Source organism: Delphinapterus leucas, chromosome 2, assembly GCF_059928025.1.
Source record: "Delphinapterus leucas isolate spDelLeu-1000000601 "Yukka" chromosome 2, BTC_Dleu_Yukka2, whole genome shotgun sequence".
Lineage (NCBI taxonomy): Eukaryota > Metazoa > Chordata > Mammalia > Artiodactyla > Monodontidae > Delphinapterus > Delphinapterus leucas.
This window is the reverse complement of record NC_143130.1, coordinates 115858727-115882731: the sequence shown is the minus strand read 5'-3', so window position 1 is coordinate 115882731 and position 24005 is coordinate 115858727. Positions and strand designations below refer to the sequence as shown.

The 24005-nt window shown below is 38.8% G+C and overlaps 1 protein-coding gene across 1 annotated transcript in view; it reads right to left on the bottom strand.

Annotated features, from left to right (window-relative positions):
* The window catches only part of AKAP6 (A-kinase anchoring protein 6), a 607123-nt gene that overhangs the window by 242562 nt on the left and 340556 nt on the right, over positions 1 to 24005 (bottom strand). The window contains exon 7 of the mRNA XM_089907589.1: positions 8950 to 9072. Coding sequence (XP_089763715.1) covers positions 8950 to 9072 — 123 coding nt within the window. The remainder of the gene's footprint in view (positions 1 to 8949; positions 9073 to 24005) is intronic.

Genomic DNA, 24005 nt, shown 5'->3' with positions numbered 1-24005 from the left:
CCTAATTTTATTGATTTGAGTCCTCTCCCTCTTTTTCTTGATGACTCTGGCTAATGGTTTATCAATTTTGTTTATCTTCTCAAAGAACCAGCTTTTTGTTTTATTTTCTTTGCTATTGTTTTGTTTCTATTTCATTTACTTCTGCTCTGATCTTTATGATTTCTTTCCTTCTACTAACTTTGCATTTAGTTTGTTCTTCTTTCTCTAGGTCCTTTAGGTGTAAGCTTAGATTGTTTATTTGAGATTTTTCTTGTTTCTTGAGGTAGGCTTGTATTGCTATAAACATCCCTCTTAGAACTGCTTTTGCTGCATTCCATAGGTTTTGGATCGTCACGTTTTCATTGTCATTTGTCTCTAGACATTTTTTTCATTTCCTCTTTGATTTCTTCAGCAATCTCTTGGTTATGTAATAACATATTGTTTAGCCTCCATGTGTTTGTGTTTTTTACATTTTTTTCCCTGTAATTGATTTCTAATCTCATAGTGTTGTGGTCAGAAAAGATGCTTGATATGATTTCAATTTTCTTAAATTTACTAGGGCTTGATTTGTGACCCAAGATGTGATCTATCCTGGAGAATGTTCTGTTTGCATTTGAGAAGAAAGATTAATCTTCTGTTTTTAGATGGAATGTCCTATAAATATCAATAAAGTCCATCTTGTTTAATGTGTCATTTAAAGCTTGTGCTTCCTTATTAATTTTCTGTCTAGATGATCTGTCCATTGGTGTAAGTGAGCTGTTAAAGTCCTCCACTGTTATTGTGTTACTGTCAATTTCCTCTTTTATAGCTGTTAGCAGTTGCCTTACGTATTGAGGTGTTCCTATGTTGGGTGCATATGTGATTGTTATATCTTCTTCTTAGATTGATCCCTTGATCATTATGTAGTGTCCTTCCTTGTCTCTTGTAACATTCTTTATTTTAAAGTCTGTTTTATCTGGTATGAATATTGCTACTCCAGCTTTCCCTTGATTTCCATTTGCATGGAATAACTTTTTCCATCCCCTCACTTTCAGTCTGTATGTGTCCCTAGGTCTGAGGTGGGTCCCTTGTAGACAGCATATATATGAGTCTTGTTTTTGTATCCATTCAGCGAGCCTGTGTCTTTTGGTTGGAGCATTTAATCCATTCATGTTTAAGGTAATTATTGATATGTATGTTCCTATTACCATTTTCTTACTTGCTTTGGGTTTGTTTTTGTAGGTCCTTTTCTTTTTTTGTGTTTCTCACTTAGAGAAGTTCCTTTAGCATTTGTTGTAGAGTTGGTTTGGTGTTGCTGAAATCTCTTAGCTTTTGCTTGTCTGTAAAGCTTTTGATTTCTCTGTCGAATCTCAATGAGATCCTTGCCGGGCAGAGTAATCTTGGTTGTAGGTTCTTCCCTTTCTTCACTTCAAATATATCATGCCTCTCTCTTCTGGCTTGTAGAGTTTCTGCTGAGAAATCAGCTGTTAACCTTATGGGAGTTCCCTTGTATGTTATTCGTCGTTTTACCCTTGTTGCTTTCATTAATTCTTCTTTGTCTTTAATTTTTGTCAATTTGATTACTATGTGTCTCGGCATGTTTCTCCTTGGATTTATCCTGACTGGGACTCTCTGTGCTTCCTGGACTTGGGTGGCTATTTCCCTTCCCCTGTTTGGGAAGTTTTCGACTATAATCTCTTCAAATATTTTCTCTGGTCCTTTCTCTCTCTCTTCTCCTTCTGGGACCCCTATAATGCGAATGTTGTTGCATTTATTGTTGCCCCAGAAGTCTCTTAGGCTGTCTTCATTTCTTTTCATTCTTTTTTCTTTATTCTGTTCTGCGGCAGTGAATTCCACCATTCTGTCCTCCAGGTCACTTATCCGTTCTTCTGCCTCAGTTATTCTGCTATTAATTCCTTCTACTGTAATTTTCATTTCAGTTACTGTACTGTTCATCTCTGTTTGTTTGTTCTTTAATTCTTCTAGTGTTTCTTTTTTAATTCTTCTAGGTCTGTGTTAAACATTTCTTGCATCTTCTCGGTCTTTGCCTCCATTCTTTTTCCAAGGTCCTGGCTCATTTTCACTATCATTATTCTGAATTCTTTTTCTGGAAGGTTGCCTATCTCCACTTCATTTAGTTGTTTTTCTGGGGTTTTATCTTGTTCCTTCATCTGGTACATAGCCCTCTGCGTTTTCATCTTGTCTATCTTTCTGTGAATGTGGTTTTTGTTCCACAGGTTGCAGGACTGTAATTCTTCTTGCTTCTGCTGTCTGCCCTCTGGTGGATGAGGCTATCTAAAAGGCTTGTGCAAGTTTCCTGATGGAAGGGACTGGTGGTGGGTAGAGCTGGGTGTTGCTCTGGTGGGCAGAGCTCAGTAAAACTTTAATCTGCTTCTCTGCTGATGGGTGGGGCTGGGTTCCCTCCATGTTACTTGTTTGGCCTGAGGCCATCCAACGCTGGAGGCTACCCAGCTCTTTGGTGGGGCTAATGGCAGACTCTGGGAGGGCTCATGCCAAGGAGTACTTCCCAGAACTTCCGTTGCCAGTATCCTTGTCCTCACAGTGAGCCACAGCCACCCCCCGCCTCTGCAGGAGACCCTCCAACACTAGCAGGTAGGGCTGGTTCAGTCTCCTCTGGGGTCACTGCTCCTTCCCCTGGGTCCCAATGCACACACTACTTGGTGTGTGCCCTCCAAGAGTGGAGTCTCTGTTTCCCCCAGTCCTGTAGAAGTCCTGTAATCAAATCCCACTATCCTTCAAAGTCTGATTCTCTAGGAATTCTTCCTCCTGTTGCCGGACCTCCAGGTTGGGAAGCCTGATGTGGGGCTCAGAACCTTCACTCCAGTGGGTGGACTTCTGTGGCATAAGTGTTCTCCAGTTTGTGAGTCACCCACCCAGCAGTTATGGGATTTTATTTTATTGTGATTGCGCCCCTCCTACCGTCTCATTGTGGCTTCTTCTTTGTCTTTGGATGTGGGATATCTTTTTTGGTGAGTTCAACTGTCTTCCTGTCGACGATTGTTCAGCTGTTAGTTGTGATTCCGGTGCTCTCACAAGAGGGAGTTAGCGCACATCCTTCTACTCCGCCACCTTGATCCAATCTCCGACAGCAATTTTTAAAATGATGGGAACGAGAGTCTCGAAATTGAGTCAGGCAGAAAGTATGTTCCCAGGTGCTTGGAACAGTTCAGGGATCCTTTTTAACTGAAAAGGGAAGACAACACTATTTGTCTCCTAGATGCACAGAATAAGTTATATGAGCAAAAGAATGTGGTCCAGGACTTTCACATGTCCAAGATGAGCCTCCTCTCCCCAGGCATCAACCTCAAAATGCCTAAGTGCTATAAATCTCCAGCAGATCTTTCCATCCACAAGCTACCAAAGTAAGTAACTCAAGGCTGGGAGTCGAGTATCTCAAATCCCTCAAACAGAAGTAATGCTTCTCCCTGATAAACTCTCAGCTACTCACCTTAAACTGACAGGAATCAAGGGTGACAAGCAAATGGAACTTCAAAGCTCCTATGAGGCCACCAGCCCTACTCAGCAAGGCTGAGGGGAGGTGGCAGCCAAATTGAGACAGCTTAGGCTTTTGAAGCGCGATCGAGTGTCTGTTGTTAACTGAAGAGTACAGGCATGTGGTAGCTGCTCGTGTTGTGAAGCTCAGCTTTCTTGGGCCAGAGCTGCCTCTCCTCTCAGCAGAGGAGGGTAGGCAGGGAGAGGTGGGCACCGGAAACTGGGAAAATGGAGAGGCTGTCATCTCTTCACTTCAAGCAATGAGAAATGGAACACAGGTAGACACAGAAGGGCAAGCAAAAGAAACACAGCTGAATGTATTTTGGGAAATTTTCTGGTATGAATAAAAACTTTGTGAGAAGTATATTGTTTTTCTTATGATACAAATGAAAGCTATTTTTTAAAAAATGATATAAATACCTAAATATAGATGGCAGGAAAACATCTGTACTGAGCTTTTGTTAGCCAGTCATATTATTAGTTTAATTCAGTCTGTTTTTATAAGTACTTAGAGTAATGACACAATAAGGAATGAGGAAAAAATTTCAGACCCTTCAAGGGCAGATTGTTATACTCCAATCCATTTTCCATTATGCCCATTGTTATTCTCTCATTTAAGCCATGGACTTATCCAGTTAATCTATGGCAAGCTGACCCTTCTCCCATGGAATTTACAGTTGATTCTTGTCACTTTCCTGTTTTAAAATAAAATCAAACCTTCAATGAGTCCCCTTTGCCCTCAGAGAAAAGTTCAATCCATTAAAAGGACATTCAACCTCTTTTACCACCCAGCCCTAACCTGGAGGACACAACTTAGCCTCAGCCACACCAGATGGCTCACCCCACCTCCCTTACTTGCCCATAAAATTTCCTCCCATCTCCTCTCCTCCCCTCTTTATCCAACAAATCATATATGGCCTGTGAGGTCTACATCAAATTACCTCTCTGAGCCTTCCCTACTCTGAGGAAGAACCAATAAAACTTTGTTCTGTGCTCCAAACAGTACTTTGCTTATCCTACAAGAAGTTTACTGCTCAAAATTATATTACATTCATCATTTATGGGTCCAAAGATGACTACATTTATTCTATGGTCATCTCCCTTAGATTTCAAATCCCTAGAAGAAAGAAGCGAAACTCATTCATCATGTATTCCTAACACATAAACAACTGCCTGGCACTCGCAGGTGCTTAACATATATGAACTCATCATCACCATTTCCCCCATGTTTTCTCATTTATCAAATTGAATTAAGAATGTTGTTTTTCCAAGGCTATTTCTATGTGGTTGGTTAATGTTTGCCCAACATGACATGGTGCTACCTATGCAAATTTATCTCCCAAGTTTAAGCCAGGCCTTTATGCTTGGCTCTTTTTCCTAATTATCGCACAGATGTCTGGTGTCAGTTTGACTTTGCTTTCTCCTACTAGATACTCTGATTGGCTACAGATTAAAAAAAAAACTTCTGCTTTGTTTTCCTGCAATTGATTGCATACGATGTGGTACCATTTTGTGAATTAGGCATGGATAAAAACTATTTGGGAGATGACAGTTATCTTTTCGGAAGCAAACGGACATGAAATGTAATCTCTTGAGGGAGAAGTTGCTGTCATGCTCTGCTGCTTTACTCTTCAGCAGTCTAACTCTGAAGATAATATAAATTCTTTCAAAGGAAAAAAATCTAAATAGTCCGCAAAGAACTATTTATGATGCTTCTACTTACATGTAATTTTTGGTGACTTTTGCTTCTTTAGCCAATAAAAATGGTGGTGAGGGAAACAACCTTAGTGTCCACCATCAGTTGAATGGGTAATCAAATTGTGCTATAACTATGCAATGGAATACTACTCAGCAATAAAAATGAATGAACAATTGGAACATACAACATCAAACTAAGTATGCTGGGTGAAAGAAACCAGACCAAAGAAGAAAAAAATAGAGAGAGAAAGAGAACACGTTGTTTGATTCCATTTATGCAAAATTCTAGAAAGTACAATCTAACAGTGACAGAAAGTAGACCCTTGATTACTTAGGGATGAAGGAAAGGCTGAGAGGGAAGGGAGGGAGCAATTACAAAGGGTCATGAAGAGGCTTTTGGAGGTGATGGATATGTTCACCACCTTGACTGTGGTGACGGTTTCATGGGTGTATACATTTGTCAATTTGTCAAAACTTGCAAAATTGTTTACATTAAGTATATACAATTTAGTATGCCAATTATACCTCAATGAAACTGTTAAAAAAGTGGACAGAGGTGAAGAAGAAGGGAATCCATTCAAGAACATATGTATACAATGCTATTTTAAAAGTGGTTTTCAAAGAGCAATGTTCAATATGCTCAGTACTTGCAAAATTCAAACATTTTCCTGCAAATGTCATTTTCTAAAAAGATAGGAATTGTATTTTTGAAGGAGCAGCCAGGTTGCAAGCAAATGATTAATTATCATGGAAAATCATTGATGTATCATCGCAATTTCACAGTATTTCTTACAGTTAGAATAAAGCTCCTTCATATCTCTCATAAAGGTATTGTGAAGGTTTAATTGATTTGTGTTGGTGAAAACCCTTGGTTACTGTTATGGAAAAGAATTGAATTAAGTATCAAAATATAAATGTACAAATTTTGTTATTGTTTATGTGCTTTTGTTTATAATAAATATTGCAGGGTGCCAACTATTCTAACACATTATTAACTCAGGGGAGACACCAGACTCAGAGGCTTGTACATCTGTTGGTTTAATGTTTAAATTATAGACTCTATAGAGATGTTTAATGAAACTCATGTACCTAAGTCTACATACTAGATAATCTTGCAAATAAATACCTCTTGCCCACTCATTAAGGAGCAGTAATGACTTATGCAGTGTGAACTAAGAAATATAAATCTCTAGACTTAGTTGTATACTTTCTTTATGGAAAGGTAGATATTTTTTGCCTTCTTTGGAGAAGAATAACTTAATATTAACTCAGCACCACAGTAAGGAAATACAATAAAAAATATAAATGACAATATTGCTCAGGAGATATGTAGATAGACACTGTGCTCAGATAGACAGTAACTCAGAGTTTGTTTGAAAGATGTTTAAACAACAGGCTGTATCTAGACTAGCAGACACAGCATGCAGTAAAACAGTGACTCAATAATTGTCTTTAAGTATTCAATGGCAATCCACACACAGTAGGTCTTCAGTAACTGTTAAACAGTATTATTCATAATTTCAGCCCCTGAGATTGTGAGTTAACAACAGTGAACAAATCTGGAGATTACAGTCCCTCACTATTCGCAAAGCAGAGGTAACGATGTTCCCATGTTATCTCTAGCCCAACTAATACAGACATGATGGTGGAGAAAATTCATTCAAGAAAGTGTTGACCATTAGGCGGGAACAAGGTTATTCTTTAAGAGATAAACATTTTAAGAAGGGCTGTTTGTTGTGGATCTGAGGTAGAGATCCACAGCAAAGGGGATAATGATTTTCACATTTTGGCCGAGAATGCCATTATGAGGCAGGTGCTGGATACTTGCCATTCATTACATCTGTAAAGAGTTCCACAATTTACAGGACTAGAATACAGTCATCACAAGACACTGTGGCAATTTAAATGCAAACGTAAGTTAATTACAGTTAGAAAATTCATTTCCTCAGTTGCTCTAGCCACATTTCAAGTGCTCAGTAGATAGGTGTGGTTAGTTATTGCACACTGGATGTGCAATATAGAATATTCCATCATCACAGAAAGTTCTAATGGATAGTGGTGGGCTAGAATGAGACAGAGGCCAACACAGGGATTCTAAGTAAAGAATTGTGTAGTACGGATTTGAGACCAGGAGTGCACGTTAGTTACAAAGAGGTTGTGTCACTCAACTCCCAAAGAGAGGAGAGACCTTGGTTCATATTCTCCTAGCCTGGCTTTCATTTCAATAAATAGTCTAGCGTTAAAGTGCCCTTTGTGTCCCCATGCCCTCTGGGACCTCAAAAACAAAATGTGTGTTTTCCATAAAATATTAAATCAAGATAAATTAAGACAGCACACTTAATGTGAAATAAAGTTCATATACTCCTGTTTAAACACAGATTAGAATTTCTGTCAGAACAATGCCAGTGAAAAGTTGACATTCTAATTAATACAATTTACTTTATAAAGCACTGAATATCTTTATCTTGCTATTATGAAATGCCCTCTTTAAAAAAAAAAAGTCAGGGCTCTACTCAACAGGGAATTGAATACTAAGGGCAGTATTTAAAAACCCACGTACAAGAGAGGTGGTTAGGGTCACTGGCATTTTTACACACCATCAACCCAGGTCTCTAAAAACAGAAGCATCCTCTACCAGTTTTGTGATTTTTTTTTTTATCTTTCACAAGACTATCTGCATGCAGCAACAGGATTTTGAGGCTGTTTTTCTTGCAATGATATAAAATACACTGCAAAACACAAGCAGCAAAAAACTAAAACATCCTCTCTGTCTTCCCCCTCTTCTCTCCTTCTCTCTTCTCCCTCTCTCTCCTTCTCTCATTTAATATCACAGGGAACTGTTCTGGAACCCTGTGAACTAACATACATGCAGGACTCCCACACACTGTTTACTCAATCCAAATTCTGAGTATGTAAGAGGGGCAGAAAATCAGCCCCACAGTTGGGTACCCAAGGATTCGTGTTCATTGCCTTTGTCGATTTTATGCTATCAGTGAAAGGAATAAAGATGAGATCCTTAAAGCTTGAATTTTCATTTCCTATGACAACGTGCTTTTTCTTCATGCTTTATCACACTCCACTACTTGGTTTCCACCCCTTCATAATTGATATCGGCCATTTGAAGCATTCAGTAAAAACCTCATGAGGTTCATCAAATGTCCCCCAGTCTATAATTCTTGCTTCTAACATATTCAGAAGCATATTCATCCAAGTGTTTTCTCCTTCCTCTCCATGGATTTCCCTGTGCACAGGGACCAGTGTAATGACAGTTGTATTAATTATATGCTGAAAAACCCACATAGCAGCAAAAATGATGGAGATCATCGTTTTAAATATTTTATTAAAATAACCCAATATAGAACAGATAAAGTAGACTCTCTTGATAATGAGAGGTTCATTAATTTTACAAGAATTCTAGAAAACTTAGAATGGTCATCAAAATTACCTCTTTCATTTTTTCTTTTTAAGAAGAGGAAAACCTTCAATTGTCACTTTAGAGAGCAAAGGTCTAGTACAATTTTCTAAGGTATATTTTTAAATAATTACTTACCTTTATGGAAAAAGTTTTGAAAAAATAGCTTGAAATATGGAGGATTTAGATTTCATAGTATTACTTGAAATACCTGTAAATTTTCAGCTTCTGCAGTTTACCCCATTAAAACTTGGTTTATTAGCATATAATGACTTCTGATAAGTAAAACTGATATTCTCCATAAACAAACAAGTAGCACATTAAAATCCTTCCCTAACTAACAGCAAGAGCAGCATAATCTTGCCTACCAAGTGCGTCTCCAGGTACAGTTTAAGGCCATCCGTCTCTGCTTTGGGAGGTGTCCAATTCTCAGTGGTTTCCATGGCTTCGTTTAACCATTGAATAAATTCATCCAGCTTGTTTACAAACCCCTTGTGACAGAAAAGAGGAAAAAAGGACAAGAAAAGCATGTTAACTGGTTATTTTTTAAAGCCAATCTTAAAAATTCCAAACCTTGTCGATGGTAAAATTGATACCATTGCACCCCCATCCTATTTCCACGTTGTACAACAAAATTCCCACCATTCTTGCCACTGAAATCTATTAAAATGGAAAGAAACTGTCCATGACTCCCTCTTAGTTTTTTCCTAGGAACACTTTTTTTTGAGGAATTTGGATTGGACTGCAGGGTGTCATTGGAAAGGTGACCTCAAATCATCAAAACATTTCTGGGTGTCTGGCAAGCGCCCCCTCACCAAAAAATCAGGTCAGGTCTGCTAGGAACACTCATTGGCTTTGGGGGATAAAAGTACTCCTATAAAGATGGTGTTCTTTACTCAGAAGCCCATGGAGTTGAGGTGTCTTAACTGAACTAGAAATCTATTTTTAAATTACAAAAGTGTTTAAAGGGACTTGGATGAGTGATGAGTTCTACTAACAGCCCAAATGTCTGTTACTGAATCTGGGTTCTAAGAAGCAAGGAAAGGTAGAGGACCAATGAACAAATGTAAACGCCTAACTCTGGGTGTGTCCTGGACATAAAAAAAATATTCTTGGTTAAGAAGCACAATTCACAACAATCTTGCAAGTTTTCAAATAGTGGTTAGAAAAATTTATTGACCATTTAAAAGAACACATCTGTGGAAACTGAAAATATTTTGAAAAAATGAAAGCCCAGCTGTGAACCTTAGGGGAAGGAAACGGGGCTGGGCACCTGCTTGCCATGGCTGGGTAAACAGCACCACCTGGAGGTCGAAAGGAGAAAGGACAGGCTTCTACATGTGAACTCATTGAGATGGCTTGAGAACTATTTCCCTATTGAACTTAACCCATTTTTCAGATTTACCTTTTGATTAATTTTGATTAATATTTTAATGCTCAACTTGTGAGTTAACTTGTAATAAAAAGCTAAACACTCCTCCCTATCAGGGGGAATCTTAGCTTTCCACCTCCCCTCCTGCTTACATGTGTAGCCACAAAAATATAAACAGAAATCATGAAAGCAAATGAAACAGTAGTCCATCCGATTCTTGATATCTTTGTCACCTGCTATTTCTCCACCTCTCCCAGCCCCTTTCTGTGTGTACTGTCACCAGTGTTCTGTGTAGTGGACAGTGTACTGACTACTACCCCCATATCATGAGACGGTTATTCTTAGAGAAACCAAGTAGTCTCCACTCTATATGCCGAACTATGCAATGTGCAGGAGAATTCACATTTGGATGCAGACAACGAATATTTGATGCTCATTTTCAGAAGCTCTGCTAAAGGCTTTGTGGTGTGAATGAAGGAAAATGAGGCTGACATAAGTAACAACATAGGAAAATGAGAAAAAAATACAAAATTTTACTTATTTTGTAATATAAATCAATCCTAGTACAAGAGATATATTGGTCACTCATTCATTCTTTTAACAAATATTTATTAAGCACCTACTCTGTGTAAAGCACACTGTTGGATATTACTGGGAATAAAATGATAAATATCACTGAAGTAAAAATTTCAGCTGAAATTAAGCATGTCTAAGCACTGGCCTACTGAATTCAGGTAATTTTAATCATTAGAAAAAGTTTTACAAGCAATAAAGAGTTGGGACACGCTCCCGGATTTTCCTGTGAAATGTACTCTGTCCATATCAGAATTGTCTATAGCCAAATTTGTTTCTATTTTTAGTATTTGACCTGTCTGTTTCTCTAATACTCTGAGTTCCCATGTACTTACCTGGAGAGTCAAAGACAACTATAAAAATCACATTTTCTTCACGACACAATCCAATGTTGCACTACATAAAAAGCACATTTTACACATGTTCGACTCACTGCTACAGGCTGAATTACAAACCTTTGAAAGGCCACATTTTAGCCTTCGTCATTCAGACTCCTGTATCTCATCTGTTCAGTCTCTCTCCTGTCACTTTCTACCACTGGTGTCCTTCTTGTCCCTTTTTGCCCCTCTTCCATTACCTTTCTCTGACTCCCTGCAGAGCTCTCCAGGGGCACACTGAGGGTGACCAGTACACAGGTCCCAGTCCTCTTGGGCTACCCCCTTAATTGTTTCCTCCTCGGTGGGCCCCTTGCCATACTCATATTTGATACATGCTCTGAGAGCCTGATGATTGGAGCCAAGCCAGGATTCAACCCCTGGAAGAAACCTTGGTCATCCAACTTGGGAGAAAATGAAACAGCCGTTAGCCTGTTACTACCATCAGTTGACAGCACACTTCCCACTTCCAAATCATTTGCTGGAGGAATCAAATCATTTGCATTTTGAAAGTTCCTTAATGAGGTGCTTTTAAAAAATCTTACTCTTAAACTTTCTAGAGCATCAATCTCTTTAAAGACTAAGAAGCACAGTGCAAGTGTATGTAAAGGTACACTTTCAGGTTTGTGAAAAATAATTTGCTAGAGCCCTCAGCGGGTTAACATACATTTGAAGATTATATTTGCAAGGAAAATATAAGGTTAGTCTTGCAAACAGCTACACTCTCATAACAGGTTAAGTACCCATTACTGAACCCTCCTGCGCTATCGGTGGGAATGTAAACTGGTGCAGCCATTATGGAAACCAGTAGGGAGGTCCTTTAAAAACTAAAAAAAGAGCTAAAAATACCAATATGATCCAGCAATCCCACTCCTGGGCATATATCCAAAAAAAAAAGAGAACTCTAATTCGAAAAGATGTATGCACCCCAATGCTCATAGCAGCATTATTTACAAAGACATGGAAGCAACCTAAGTGTCCAACGACAGATGAATGGATAAGGAAGTGGTATACACACACACACACACACACACACACACACACACACAATGGAATACTACTCAGCCACGAAAAAGAATGAAATATTGCCATTTGCAGCAACATGGATGGACCTAGAGATAATCATAGTAAGTGAAGTAAACCAGACAAGGACAAATATTATATCACTTATATATGGAATCTAAAAAATAGCACAAATGAATCTATGTACAAAACAGATTCACAGACATAGGAAACAAACTTATAGTTACCAAAGGGGAAAGTGGGGGAGGCATAAATTGGGGGGGACGGATAACTTAGGAGTGCAGGATTAACAGACGCACACTACCATATATAAAATAAACAATAAGGATTTACTGTATAGCACAAGGAACTATATTCAATATCCGGTAACATCCTATAATGGAAAATAATCTGAAAAAAATATATATGTATCTGAATCACTTTGTTGTACACCTGAAACTAACACAATGTTGTAAATCAACTATGCTTCAATTTAAAGAAGAATACTCATTATTTCTTTTATTTTCCTAACTATTTCTCTTCTATGACAAACCTAGTCTGGTTAACTAGAAACTGTGTGGGTGATTACTGTTGCCCTTTGACAAAGCTGTCATGTGCAGCTGGGACAAAAAGGAGGGCCTTCCTTATATCAGACATGGGACCAGGAAACAGTGACATAGTAGGAAACAAGACATGGTCCCCGCCTTACGGAGTTAAAAGCCGAGGGGTAATTTTTTTATAGAATTACATGATTTTTAGAACAAATTGAAATTGAAAACTATTTCTCTAAAAGGGGAAGTATACAACAGGAAGTAGACACTTGTCAACACAATTCTATGAAGTGGTGCTGATTATGGTCATTTTACAGATGAGAAAACTGAGGGTCAAAGAAGGTGACTAGCCCACTGGCAGGGTTGGGACCTGAACCCATATCTCACTCCAAAGTCTATTCCTCTCAGGGTACCACGGTGCCCTCTAGAAACAGCGCTCCTAGAGACACATTATCTGACCCAGATGAGGGTGAAGAAACATTTCTTGCCACTCCCACATTCTTACCGCTGAGATAAAACTCTCTACGTTCTAAGTCCTTCTCCCTTCACATTCACTATTTTCTGTTAATTTTTCTGAAAGGGGATGGGTGATGAGGTTAGACACAACAAAAAACTTTTTTTTTAAAAGCAAGCAAAAATCACTGTAAATTTCATTTCTAATTTATAGAAAATTTAAACCAAAGCTTTAAGGCAGTTACATGCTTAAGTGAGCCCATTCTAACAGTGCCTTAATTACAGATGAGTCTGACTCAGTTTAATTACAGAGGAGATGGCCCCTGGTTCATCAACTATCAGGAGATAGTTTAGCCAATGCGCTCAACTGCTAATGTCCTCTCAGTATTTGTTGTTTGGATGTGTGTGTGAACATGTGTGTGTTCACCCCCAGAAGGATGTACATTTCTCAGTGGACAGAGAAATCAAGTGTGAAATCTGACCTAGTCCAGATCAAGTCAGCTGCCTTCAGAGAGGGACCTGCTGAAAATTATCAGGAAGTGAACTATTTTCACTGTATTTTTGAAAATAAAAAAGGGCAGCCTCTGCTGTTGAACTTTTTAAACCATCCAAAACAAGTATTTACCCCTTTCTTAGTATTCCAAGATTAAAGGATTCAGTGAATGACCTCATCTGAACAATGCTAGCTGAAACAATAAGTAATCCTCATACAACATTCACTATGTGCCAGGTATTGGGCACATGGCATTGGGCATGTCTCCTTACTTCTCAGGGCCTCAGTCTTCTCATCTGTAAAATGGGGTGACAGTAGTACCCACCTCACAGGGTCTTTAAGAGACTCAAATGATCTAGCTGGGCCAGCTGATCTAATAATTTGTCTAAGTTCCTGGCAGAAATTAGAACTTGAAAAACATTTAAATGAGGATTAATTGTGGAAGCAGAAGAGGGTATAGTAAAAGAGAAAAAAACATGCTTATCATCAACCAGTGTGGATAATGATAAGAGAATAGCTGCTACAACCAGACGAAACTGAATCTGATTCCAGGCTCCATTCACCTCTTACTAACAGTGTAAACTAAATGAGCTACTTGATGTCTCTGAACTTCAGTTTCTTCATCTATAAGACAGGGACAGGGATATCCATTTGGGGTTTATGTGAGGATTTCAAGAGAAATTATATTTTAAAGCCTGGCTTGATAAATGATTTTTAAAAACCATTCCTAATTAACAGGTTCCAATTTGATCTTTTAAGTCATTCACTCAAAACTTTTGGTTATTCTCTAAGCATACAGCACTCTGCTAGGTGTCCAGGAAAGATGGAGAGAAAAGTCTTCTCACAGCCACGATATGAGAGGTGGCACCAACCACTCTGGGGGTGCAGAGGAGGGAGTCATGACTTCTGTCTCAGATCATCACATGAGGCGGTGTGGCAGGGGCAGCATCTGAACCTGGAGGTTAGCAAAGATTTCCCTACCTCCTTATTCCACCAGCAAGTCCGAAGGGGATCACATTTCTCTATTAAACAACTACAAGTTTAAGAATAATCTGGCTTAATTTTTCAAAACAGGACACATGCTTTGGAGCCAGTCTTTACATTAGTAATGGTTGCCAGTGAGTAATCGCAATCCTCTCACCCTACCCACAAGGAAGCTTAATTTAGGCTCTGACAGCTGGTAAAATTAGAACTCCCCTTAGAAGCAAACTTATGCATTGAGATTTTATATGTACATCTACCAACATATATATTTCATCTTCCATTTTTGCTTAATTCTTATACACCGAATTCCTATATGAAATGACTAATTAAGCTTTTTACACAATAGTGCTCAAGCGTAATGCACCTTTCCTAACCGCATATCAATGTACTTACTGTGCCACCAAGACACAGAGGCTCAAGGTAAAATCAAAGCGAGTTCAAAGTGGTACTTTGGACTCAACCAACTCACACATTTACCCACATCCTTACCTATAAAATGCAATGCAGTACCAGTAATTGACAGAAGGGAGGGTATGGTGTGTACTCTTAGAAGAAAGACTGAAGAGAAGATGAAATGGTTTAAGGCAGTTTTAACCCTGTTGCCACAAGAAAACTCAAATACTGAAATGTTTTATGAAATATTTAGCTTCTCTTCTAAAGGTTGAATGGAATGTCTTTAGAATTTTAAAATATTTCTGATAAAATTATCCCAGAATAAAGGCTGTCAGTTGGAAAGAGAGAATAAAAAAGACATCGAGTGGTATTATCTAAAACTGACCAGGTAGGAAGTTCTATTCTGAACTCAGTATCATGTGGAAGGGATAAATTGAGCTGAATCCCCAATTTCGTCAAACACTAATGACAGTGGTTTCAGCTGGGAAAGGAAGAGCCCAGAAAGATCCCTGACTCTCATAATGGGAAAGGGTTCCCTCCAACAAATCCAGAGGCTTTGACTTCAGTTGCTCCCTATTGATTTCTAAGAAGAAATAATCGACAATTTTAAGGGAAAAACAAGTTTAGAATGCATATCATCGAAGTCTAATAAAAATAGGAATGAATAAAAGGATTGGGAATAAACTGGAACTAATAATAATATTAACTGGGTACCAATGATATGCCAGGCGCTTATTTTACACTTACAACTACTCTAGCCTGTAAGAATCCCACACTCTCCGTTTCACGGAGGAGAAAATGGAAGCACAGACAAGCTCAAATACTTAACCGCTGTCAGCAGTGAAGCTGGGGGTTCTCTCACATAGCTTTGCTCACTGGCTCTGTGTAAGACCGTGTTTCAAGCACCCCCAACCTTCCAGAGGCACTGGATGAGCCTATCAGGTCATCTTTATCTGCCTCTAACTCCCAGACAAGCACCTGAGATGCTCACACTTTAGCATTTAGGATTATGATCATTTACTAGTTCACTTACAGGTATTTTCTATCCAGTATTATAAGTAACAGTACTAAACACCTGGGTGCTGACTGTCTACCAACTATTCTTCTGATCATTTATGTAGTCCTTTAATCTTCACAAATTTCTCTACTGTACAGAGGAAGAGGCTGAAGCATAGAAGAGTTATACAATTTATTCAAGGTCATAAAGCCATTAAATAGCTCTTAAGTAGTTTTGCTCCAGGGCTCAAGCTCTGAACTGCTACACCACACCGTCTTTCTAAGCAGACTCACCCTGAGGTTCACAGAGAAAAACAAAGGACAGAAACATCCACTGTTGTCCATTCTTACTTCCCAAGCCTCTGTGAGAAGCCCAGCCTGTGCCACACGTCTTCAACGTTCCCATCACTGCCACCTGTGTTTTAAATAATTCTCCCTACTCTGCGCTCTCTTCCATCTTCCTTTTCTCCTTTCTTTCTTGACTACTGTTCTCTTTTGCCTTTTCCTTCCCCTTCCTCTCCCCCTCGTCCCTTCACTCCCTTGTTCTTCCCTCCTCTCTCCTTTCTTTCACTCCCCTCCCTTCCTCTCCTCTTCCTTACTCTCTTTTTTCTATAGCTCAAAGTCTCCCCCAACAATTGATTATTGGAGCTAATCAATCACTTTTAACAAACAACATTTCCTCACATGTCCATACAGTTTTAATGAAAAGGGCTGTCTCCTTGACACTGGAGTACAGAGCTGAAATGTTGTTATAATCTTGTGTTTAGATATAAATACTTTCCTGATTAGTAAAACCTCCTTGTAAATCTAATAACTGGAACAAGAATGCATGTAGCAAGATGGGAGTGTTTGTAGATACTAAAATTATTAAAAAGGTTACTTGTGATTGTTGAGTCTTATTTACCTAAATATGCTAAATTTTCTCTAGGGGACATACAGTTATTCAGTAATAACAAAGTTATACTTTTAGAAAAAAATGGAACTCAATGTGGAGAGTTTATCACATTGAATGAGCAAAAAAATAACCAACTTTCTACCAGAGAAGTTCAAGGCGGTGAGTCAGTAAAGGGTAACAACTCAGCCACTGCACTATCATTGGAGCCAAGAAGATAGAAAACAGCATTTAAAATACATCTGCTTGAAAAGGAGAAGCATTCCCATGCAGATTAGAAGCACAGACCTGATCTTCAAAAGGCCCTTACATCCCATCTAGTTCAATGCCCCCATCTTACAGGTGAGGAAACCGAGGCTCAGAAAGGTTAACTACTTGATTGGTAACAGGCAGCCAGTTGGTAGCTGAGGCAGAAGAACGCAGGTGCTGTGTCCTTAACTATAGAACTCTAATTGTTCACTTTAAAGTTTTTGTGGACATCTTTTGAGCAAAATTTCTAGAGTTCAAAAAAAAGGACAGAATTAGAGTTTTAAAGAATAATGTAAAATTCCAGAGTACTGTTGGTTTACTTAATTGGGTATAGTATCTAGATTGGGTGGCATTGGACCAGCTGAAAAAGAATAGAGGGCACTGAGAGGAACAGAGAACATTCTTGGAAGATAAAATCCAGTAGAGAACAGTTCATTCTGAGAAATCTAAGTAGCCGATGGCTAATGCTCTGGAGGCAAATAGGGAAACTGAGAAATGAGGTTGGAGAGTCTGGCCAAGGGCCAGGCACCTACACCTCGCTCCGGAGTTAGGACTTTATCCTAAGAACAATGGGGGTGGTCACTGCAGGTCTGAAGCAGAAGAGAGGGATAATCTGATTAGCATCTGAGAAGACTTTCTCTGACTGCAGTGTGGAGAGTGGATTGCCAGGTGTTAGGCTGAGATCAGAAAAGCCAGTAAAAAGGCTGCTACACTACTGCATGAAAAAGTCGATGAGGGCTAGACTGAGTAGCACCAGTGGACATGGAGGGAACATGCAAGACTGCAGAGAGAGACAGAAGTTAAAGTGGACAGGACCAGTTGAATGTGATGGATTCAAAAACTTGAGAAATTTGTTACAATCTGAGATGACTGCCAGCTTTCAATTTTCGTTGGAGGTACTATTCTCTGAAAGAAGCAATAAGATATTCAGAAGGAAGAAGTAATTTGCAGGTATATGATAAACAGGGTATTAGATAGCATGAGTTTGGCTTCTGAGGTGTGGAGCAAGATCCAGGTTGGAGAAAGCAACATACAGGTGGTGCTGGAGACCATGGGCATGGAGAGAACCTAGGAACAGTGTGTAGGGGCATATCCACTGTGTCTTCTACAGATTGAGGCCCCACAGTGCAATGCACTCAATTTTATTCACCCCAGTCCCTCATTCTGTGTCTGTCTCAGTGGTTCTCGACACCGGCTGTGTCCCTAAATTAAACTGTGAAACGTACACCAAATTCAGAGAAGGGAAATCTGCTTCAAAGTCCATCAGGGCAACAAAGATAAAAAGCCAACAGCTGAGGCGCACTAGGAACATATTCATGTTGATCTTGGAAAAAAAAAAAAAAAAAGTACTTGCTGCCCCTTTGTGACAAGCTTTTTGCAAAATCTGGTATAACCAGAAAATAGGATGTGCTAATAGGAAGCACTCCTGAGAGAGGCATGCTCTAGCTATAAAATGAGGGAATTAAGTTGGACAATTTCTCATACCTTTCTTACTGTTACCATCTGTGGTTCTTGCATATAGAGCCTCCTTCAAAGCCAGGGATGTTCAGATGATTTACCTGTTCTCTTTTAGTTACACAGGGAACTGATCTTTGGTGACTTCCACATACCTTCCCAATGTCTTCTACTCCCCTCACCATATCTATCCTTCAAGACGCAGCTTCAATGCTCGTCTCCTAGCAAATGATCCCAACCTAGTGCTACCTTTTCAACACACTTGCTTAATTTTTCTATCTTTAGCAGTCAGGGGTCTCAGGGGCAATTGTAAACTTATTGTAGTCCCTTCCTTTTTCTTCCCATAATACGCTGTAATGAGATTCCTCTGGTTAGAGTGCTGTGGGAACTACTATTTATAAGTACATAATTATAAATACATATTATAAATATGTATAAATACAAATTATACATAAATAAGTACATATTATTTATAAGTTGTTGTGTGACAATATTATAAACTAGAAGGTTGTTTGTGTTTATCTGAACACACATTCATAGCATAAATTCCCCTACATAAACTTTCTAAGATGTCAGAGAAGTGCATTAACTAAAATTATTGGGCCAGTTAGAGGAGAATTATCTCTAACACAACATAAGAATCATCTGTCAAGGCAGAAGGCTCACAGGGAAGAGGGGTGCAGGGTCTAGGATGACTATCACAGGTCCCAGGAAGGAGGACAGGTGGCCTTAACCATTGTGGGTTGGGGGTGAGTAGGAGGTTGAAGCTTCATAATGACCAAGATGACTGAAGGTAGGAGGAGAAAATAGGGTGGTAGCATTTGATCCCAAAAGGCCAGAGCCATCTACGTACAAAGAGCTGCTGAGGCCTCACCCCTCCCCTCCCATAATAGTAATAATAACAACAATAACAACCACAAGAGCTAACATTTATTGAATGCTTACTACATGCCAGGTACTATTCTAAGCTCTTTACACATTTAATGGTCCAAAAAAAAAAAAAAAAACTCTATGTGGAAGATACACTTTTAACCCTATTTTGCAAGGGAGGAAACTGGGGCAAGAGAGATCAAGTCACTTGCTCAAGGTAACATAGGTGATAATACACAGAACCTCATCTACCTGACAGATGGAAAGCACCTGGGCCTCAGCATACAGGCAGCACCTTCCCTGGGTAAAGCTGCTTATTCACCATGCAAATCTCAGGCCAATCATCTTTATAGAATGAGATCAAGAGCCTCAGACATGATCTGACATCATGAGTGAGCTGGACACAGAACCCACACTCTTGGAACGATCTGCCCCCATACTGTCAGAACAGAGCACAAACAGCAGTGCTGACACTTAATTTTAAGACATCACAACGGCAAATCTGCCAAGATGAATGTTTCCAATCTGCTCCATTTAGCTGACCTTACTTGCTATAAATTCGGGCTAATCCATATCTAATTCTTACTGGGTTACTCACTTGTGTGCTGTTCACCATTGTCCCTGGTCTCTTGGCATCTAGCAAACACTAGCCAGGCCCCAAATTCCTCTAGGATGTCTGGTTCTTCTCACATTACAGTGCTGGGAATGCAGCATGAATAGTTGCATACCTCCAGGCTCACTAATGCCATAGCCTCACACTCACTTACCACTACGGTCTTCTAAGGGAGATTCACCCAGAATTCCATGGAACAGAAAGAAATTCCTTGTTGAAGTGATATGTTCCAGTGAATATTTTGCAGAGAACTGGTTGCATCTCTTAGTTATGCCTCTTAGTCTCTTATAAAATTTCAGAACTGAGAGGTATCTTAAGAGGTCAGCCAATTCAATTTCTTTACTAATGTTTATTTTTCGAAACTGAGTCTTGGGAGTTAAGTTTCCAAGGTCACAATGCTACATAGGGGCAGAATTAAGATTCTTATTCTAGTTCTTTCTATTATTGTTGATGCTATTCCCTGAATTCATAGGAAAAGTCACAATAATGATAAGACTAGTATTTATGTAGCCTTTAGAGTTGACAACGAACTGTTGCTCTTTGTAATTTCATACAATAATCTGTGCAATGGCGTAACAAACATACTTAATATCCCATTTTAAAGACTAGGAGATTTAAACAGTAAATTTTCAGCAACTTATTCAAGTTTTCATAATTAAACAGTAGGGGGCTGTGAATTGAGCCCAAAGTTCCTGCTTTTAAGTCTTGTACCTTTAAGTAAATTACTAACTTCTCTATGTATAATATCTCTGTCCTCATTGGTAAAATAAGGATATAATAGAAGTGTCTTCATCAAAGAAGGATTTTTTTTTCTTGAGAATTAAATGTGTTAAATGAATAAAACTCTTAGCATCTTGCCTGACATGTTATAAGTAGGCAATATATGTCAAGGTTTTATTTGTTTTTTTAATTGCTACCTTTCTAAAACATCCTACGGCTAATACAGAGTCATTACTTTGGGCTTAAGGATAAAGAAGAATTCACTAATATCCTAATAATAATTTTGGTTAAATTTAAAAATATAACACTGAATTTATTCCTCTTTTGATTTTCATCATCATAGAAATATTTGCTGTCAAATGCAGTTAGGAACTTTCATCATCTTGACACAACAAAATGTAATTTAATCATAGCTTTTTCACACCAAGAAAATAACAAAGAACTATTTTCATCCTAATGTTTAAAACTGCAAACAAAAAACTGCACCTTCCGTATACATTTCAGAAGGTAAAAATGAGACGCACTGACTGGATGCAGCCTCACGGTGGTGCTAAATCATCATTGATAAAGGCTCGAGACCCAGCTAAGGCTCTGCAGAAACCAAACTGACGCAGGATTGAAACATTCCTACTGGGTTAACCAGGAAGGTATTTGCTTAGGTTCCCTATGGTTCTTCTCCAGCAGCCTTGAGCAATGACCTTGACATACTGTCCCAACAAATCCATTAGTAATGTTAATTCAGTTTTTTTCCTGGCATTGCAACAAATAAATTATACACAGATATATACAATATTACCCTTAAAAAGAACTGTGTAGCTTTATATTTTAATGTTATTAATTGAGAATTCTCAACTTGGATTTGGCCACAGCATTTGCATATAAGATAACATTTACCTTTGCTCCGTTCATCAACTGTGTATCTTAATTTCTTATGTCCCTTGGAACCATTTATTAAAGTCCTTACATCTCCCTGCCCCAAACCTCAGCTTGAAATCTCAACTATTTTGACCCCCTTCCTCCACTATCTCATTTTTTAAAAGCCACAAAATTGTACTGATTTGTCTTTTATAACATCTCCCACCTCTGTTTCTTTATTTTCCTTAGTTGGCTTCCAAAACCACAGTTCAGACCCTTTTAGCAATAACCTTCAAAATTAATCTTAGAGCATTAGCTACCAACCTTGACTGTGCGTCAGAAATGCATGAAGGAGCTTTAAAAAATACCTATTCCTCAAGAGTCTGATTTAATAGCTCTGGGTGGAGGCTGAAGTTGGAATTTTTTTTTCAAAGCACCCCGGTGATTATACTGTGCAGCCACAATCAAGAACCACTTCGCTAGAGCTGTATCCAGCACACCATGGCCAGATTAACCTTAAACTACCAACCATCTGAGCCAAAAATTTTAAGTAATGTCTCCTCTTCAGAAAGATTGCAAATTAGTGACTGGAAGGCTAAACCTATCCTATGGATGTGTTTTATTTGGCCCGTTTTTAAATTGTTCAGACCAAAAACTAACAAATTGGGAGGTGTCACATAAAACCCAGATTTGCTACTTCTTTTTAAAAATTGCAAGATCTTGCCACACAGGGCCCACACTCCCATGCAACAATCACTTGGAACTGAGCAGTTGGCTGCCCTCTAGACATGGCACTTACCCCCCGTTACTCAGTCTCTTTCACTCCCCACTTCCACCCGGCTGTATGACTCATTTATATTATCTGTCCGCCCCTCTTAGAGTCATTTTAGTTTGTAACTCCTGGTCTCAAGGAAAAAGTTCAATCTAAATGATACATTCACTCACTCACTTATTCATTTATTCATGCATTCATTAGACAGGTATTTATTTTGTGTCTCTGCTATGTAAACACTTGGAATTCAAAGTTCATATTTTGGTCTTTTCTTTCTAACTTTATATTCCCCTTCCCTTCAACTAACTCTATTCTAACCAGCAATTGGTTTAAGAGAACAACTCCCTCCTAAAGTTCATAGCCTAGAGGCTAACTTCCCAAACTCCTTTGCAGTTAGGTGATGCCATATGACAAAGTCTGGACCAATGGGATGTGAACGGAAGAAATGTGTACAACTTCCAAGTCCTGTCTGTGAGAAGAAAGCTGGGTGCTCTCCACGTTCCCCTTCTGGTGAGATGGAACACAGATACAGCATTGGTGCACCATAGTAGCAAAAGGGAGAAAGCACCTGAATCCCTAGATGGCCCCTATCTTCCCTGGATTGTCTGCCTACCTCTTGTTATGTATCTGGGGATCCCTTTGTTTATAGCAGTTTAGCCTACACCCTTTACTATTTCCCAAATATACCTTAAATATTCTTGCCCTCAACCTTAGCTTATACCAAAGCTTCTGTCACTAACATTCTGCCTTCTCATCTCTCCTAAATTCTACTCATTATTCAAGGTCCAGCTCAAGTAGTCCACCTGCTGTGATGCTTGGTCTAGGTACACTTGTTATCTTCCTTCCTCTGCTCTCCCATTGTGTAACTTTCCACTTGAGACTTATCCAATATTATCTTATTTAATAAACAGAGCCTAGAATTATGTTGTCCTATCTCTTTCAAATTCTAAGTCCAGAATTTAAAACAAAATTTTAGACTGTGCATAGCATAAAGAAGAATGTTCAGAGTTCCTACAGCATTCTGCTACTAACACCGCTTGTTGAATAGTAATCTGTACTATCAATTCATGTTCAGTTTGTGATCTTTTAGGACTCCTGAATCTTCCAATTTTAATTACAAAACTGAGCCTTCTCAACTCTTTAAAAATGTAGCTTCTTCCTTGATATTTAAACTGAATTGTTTATTCTTGCATCTAAACAGTTCCTCAACCCTCTGGATACATATTTCTAAGACTAAGAAATGTACTGAGAAGATCAAGGGTTCAAGCTCGAATGGTGATGAAGAGCCAACTCATAGTCTCCTCTCATATTCGGAATCTGAGAATCTCTAGGACAACATCAGAGGAAGAAAGTAGAAGATACTCTTGAGGAGGGAAATTAAAAGGGAAAATAGGTGCCAGAGAGTGAAAACTATATATTCCAGAAGAATAGTGAAGAAAAAGAATAGGAGAGAAGATATAAGGAAGAGAGAGAATTCAGATACAGGAGGAAGACTAGCAACTGTGAGGGAAAAGGTTAGCATAAGGGAAAGGCACATACAAAACGAAATGCCAGTGAAGAACAGTGGAATCCAATAACCTTAAAATGCTTCCTATCTGATAGGATGCTCTTAAGAGATCATTATAAACACCAAAGTGCAGACTACCACTCCACCAACTCTAGGAAAATTGCTATGTGGTTGGTATAAAAGAAACATCAAAGGCAGGTGAGAATTAAATTTACAGCAGACCTTGATTATAAGTTACTCTGGGGACAAATAAAGAAAAATACAGCTGTGTTTCAAATCAAGTAAAGAATGGCAGACAGG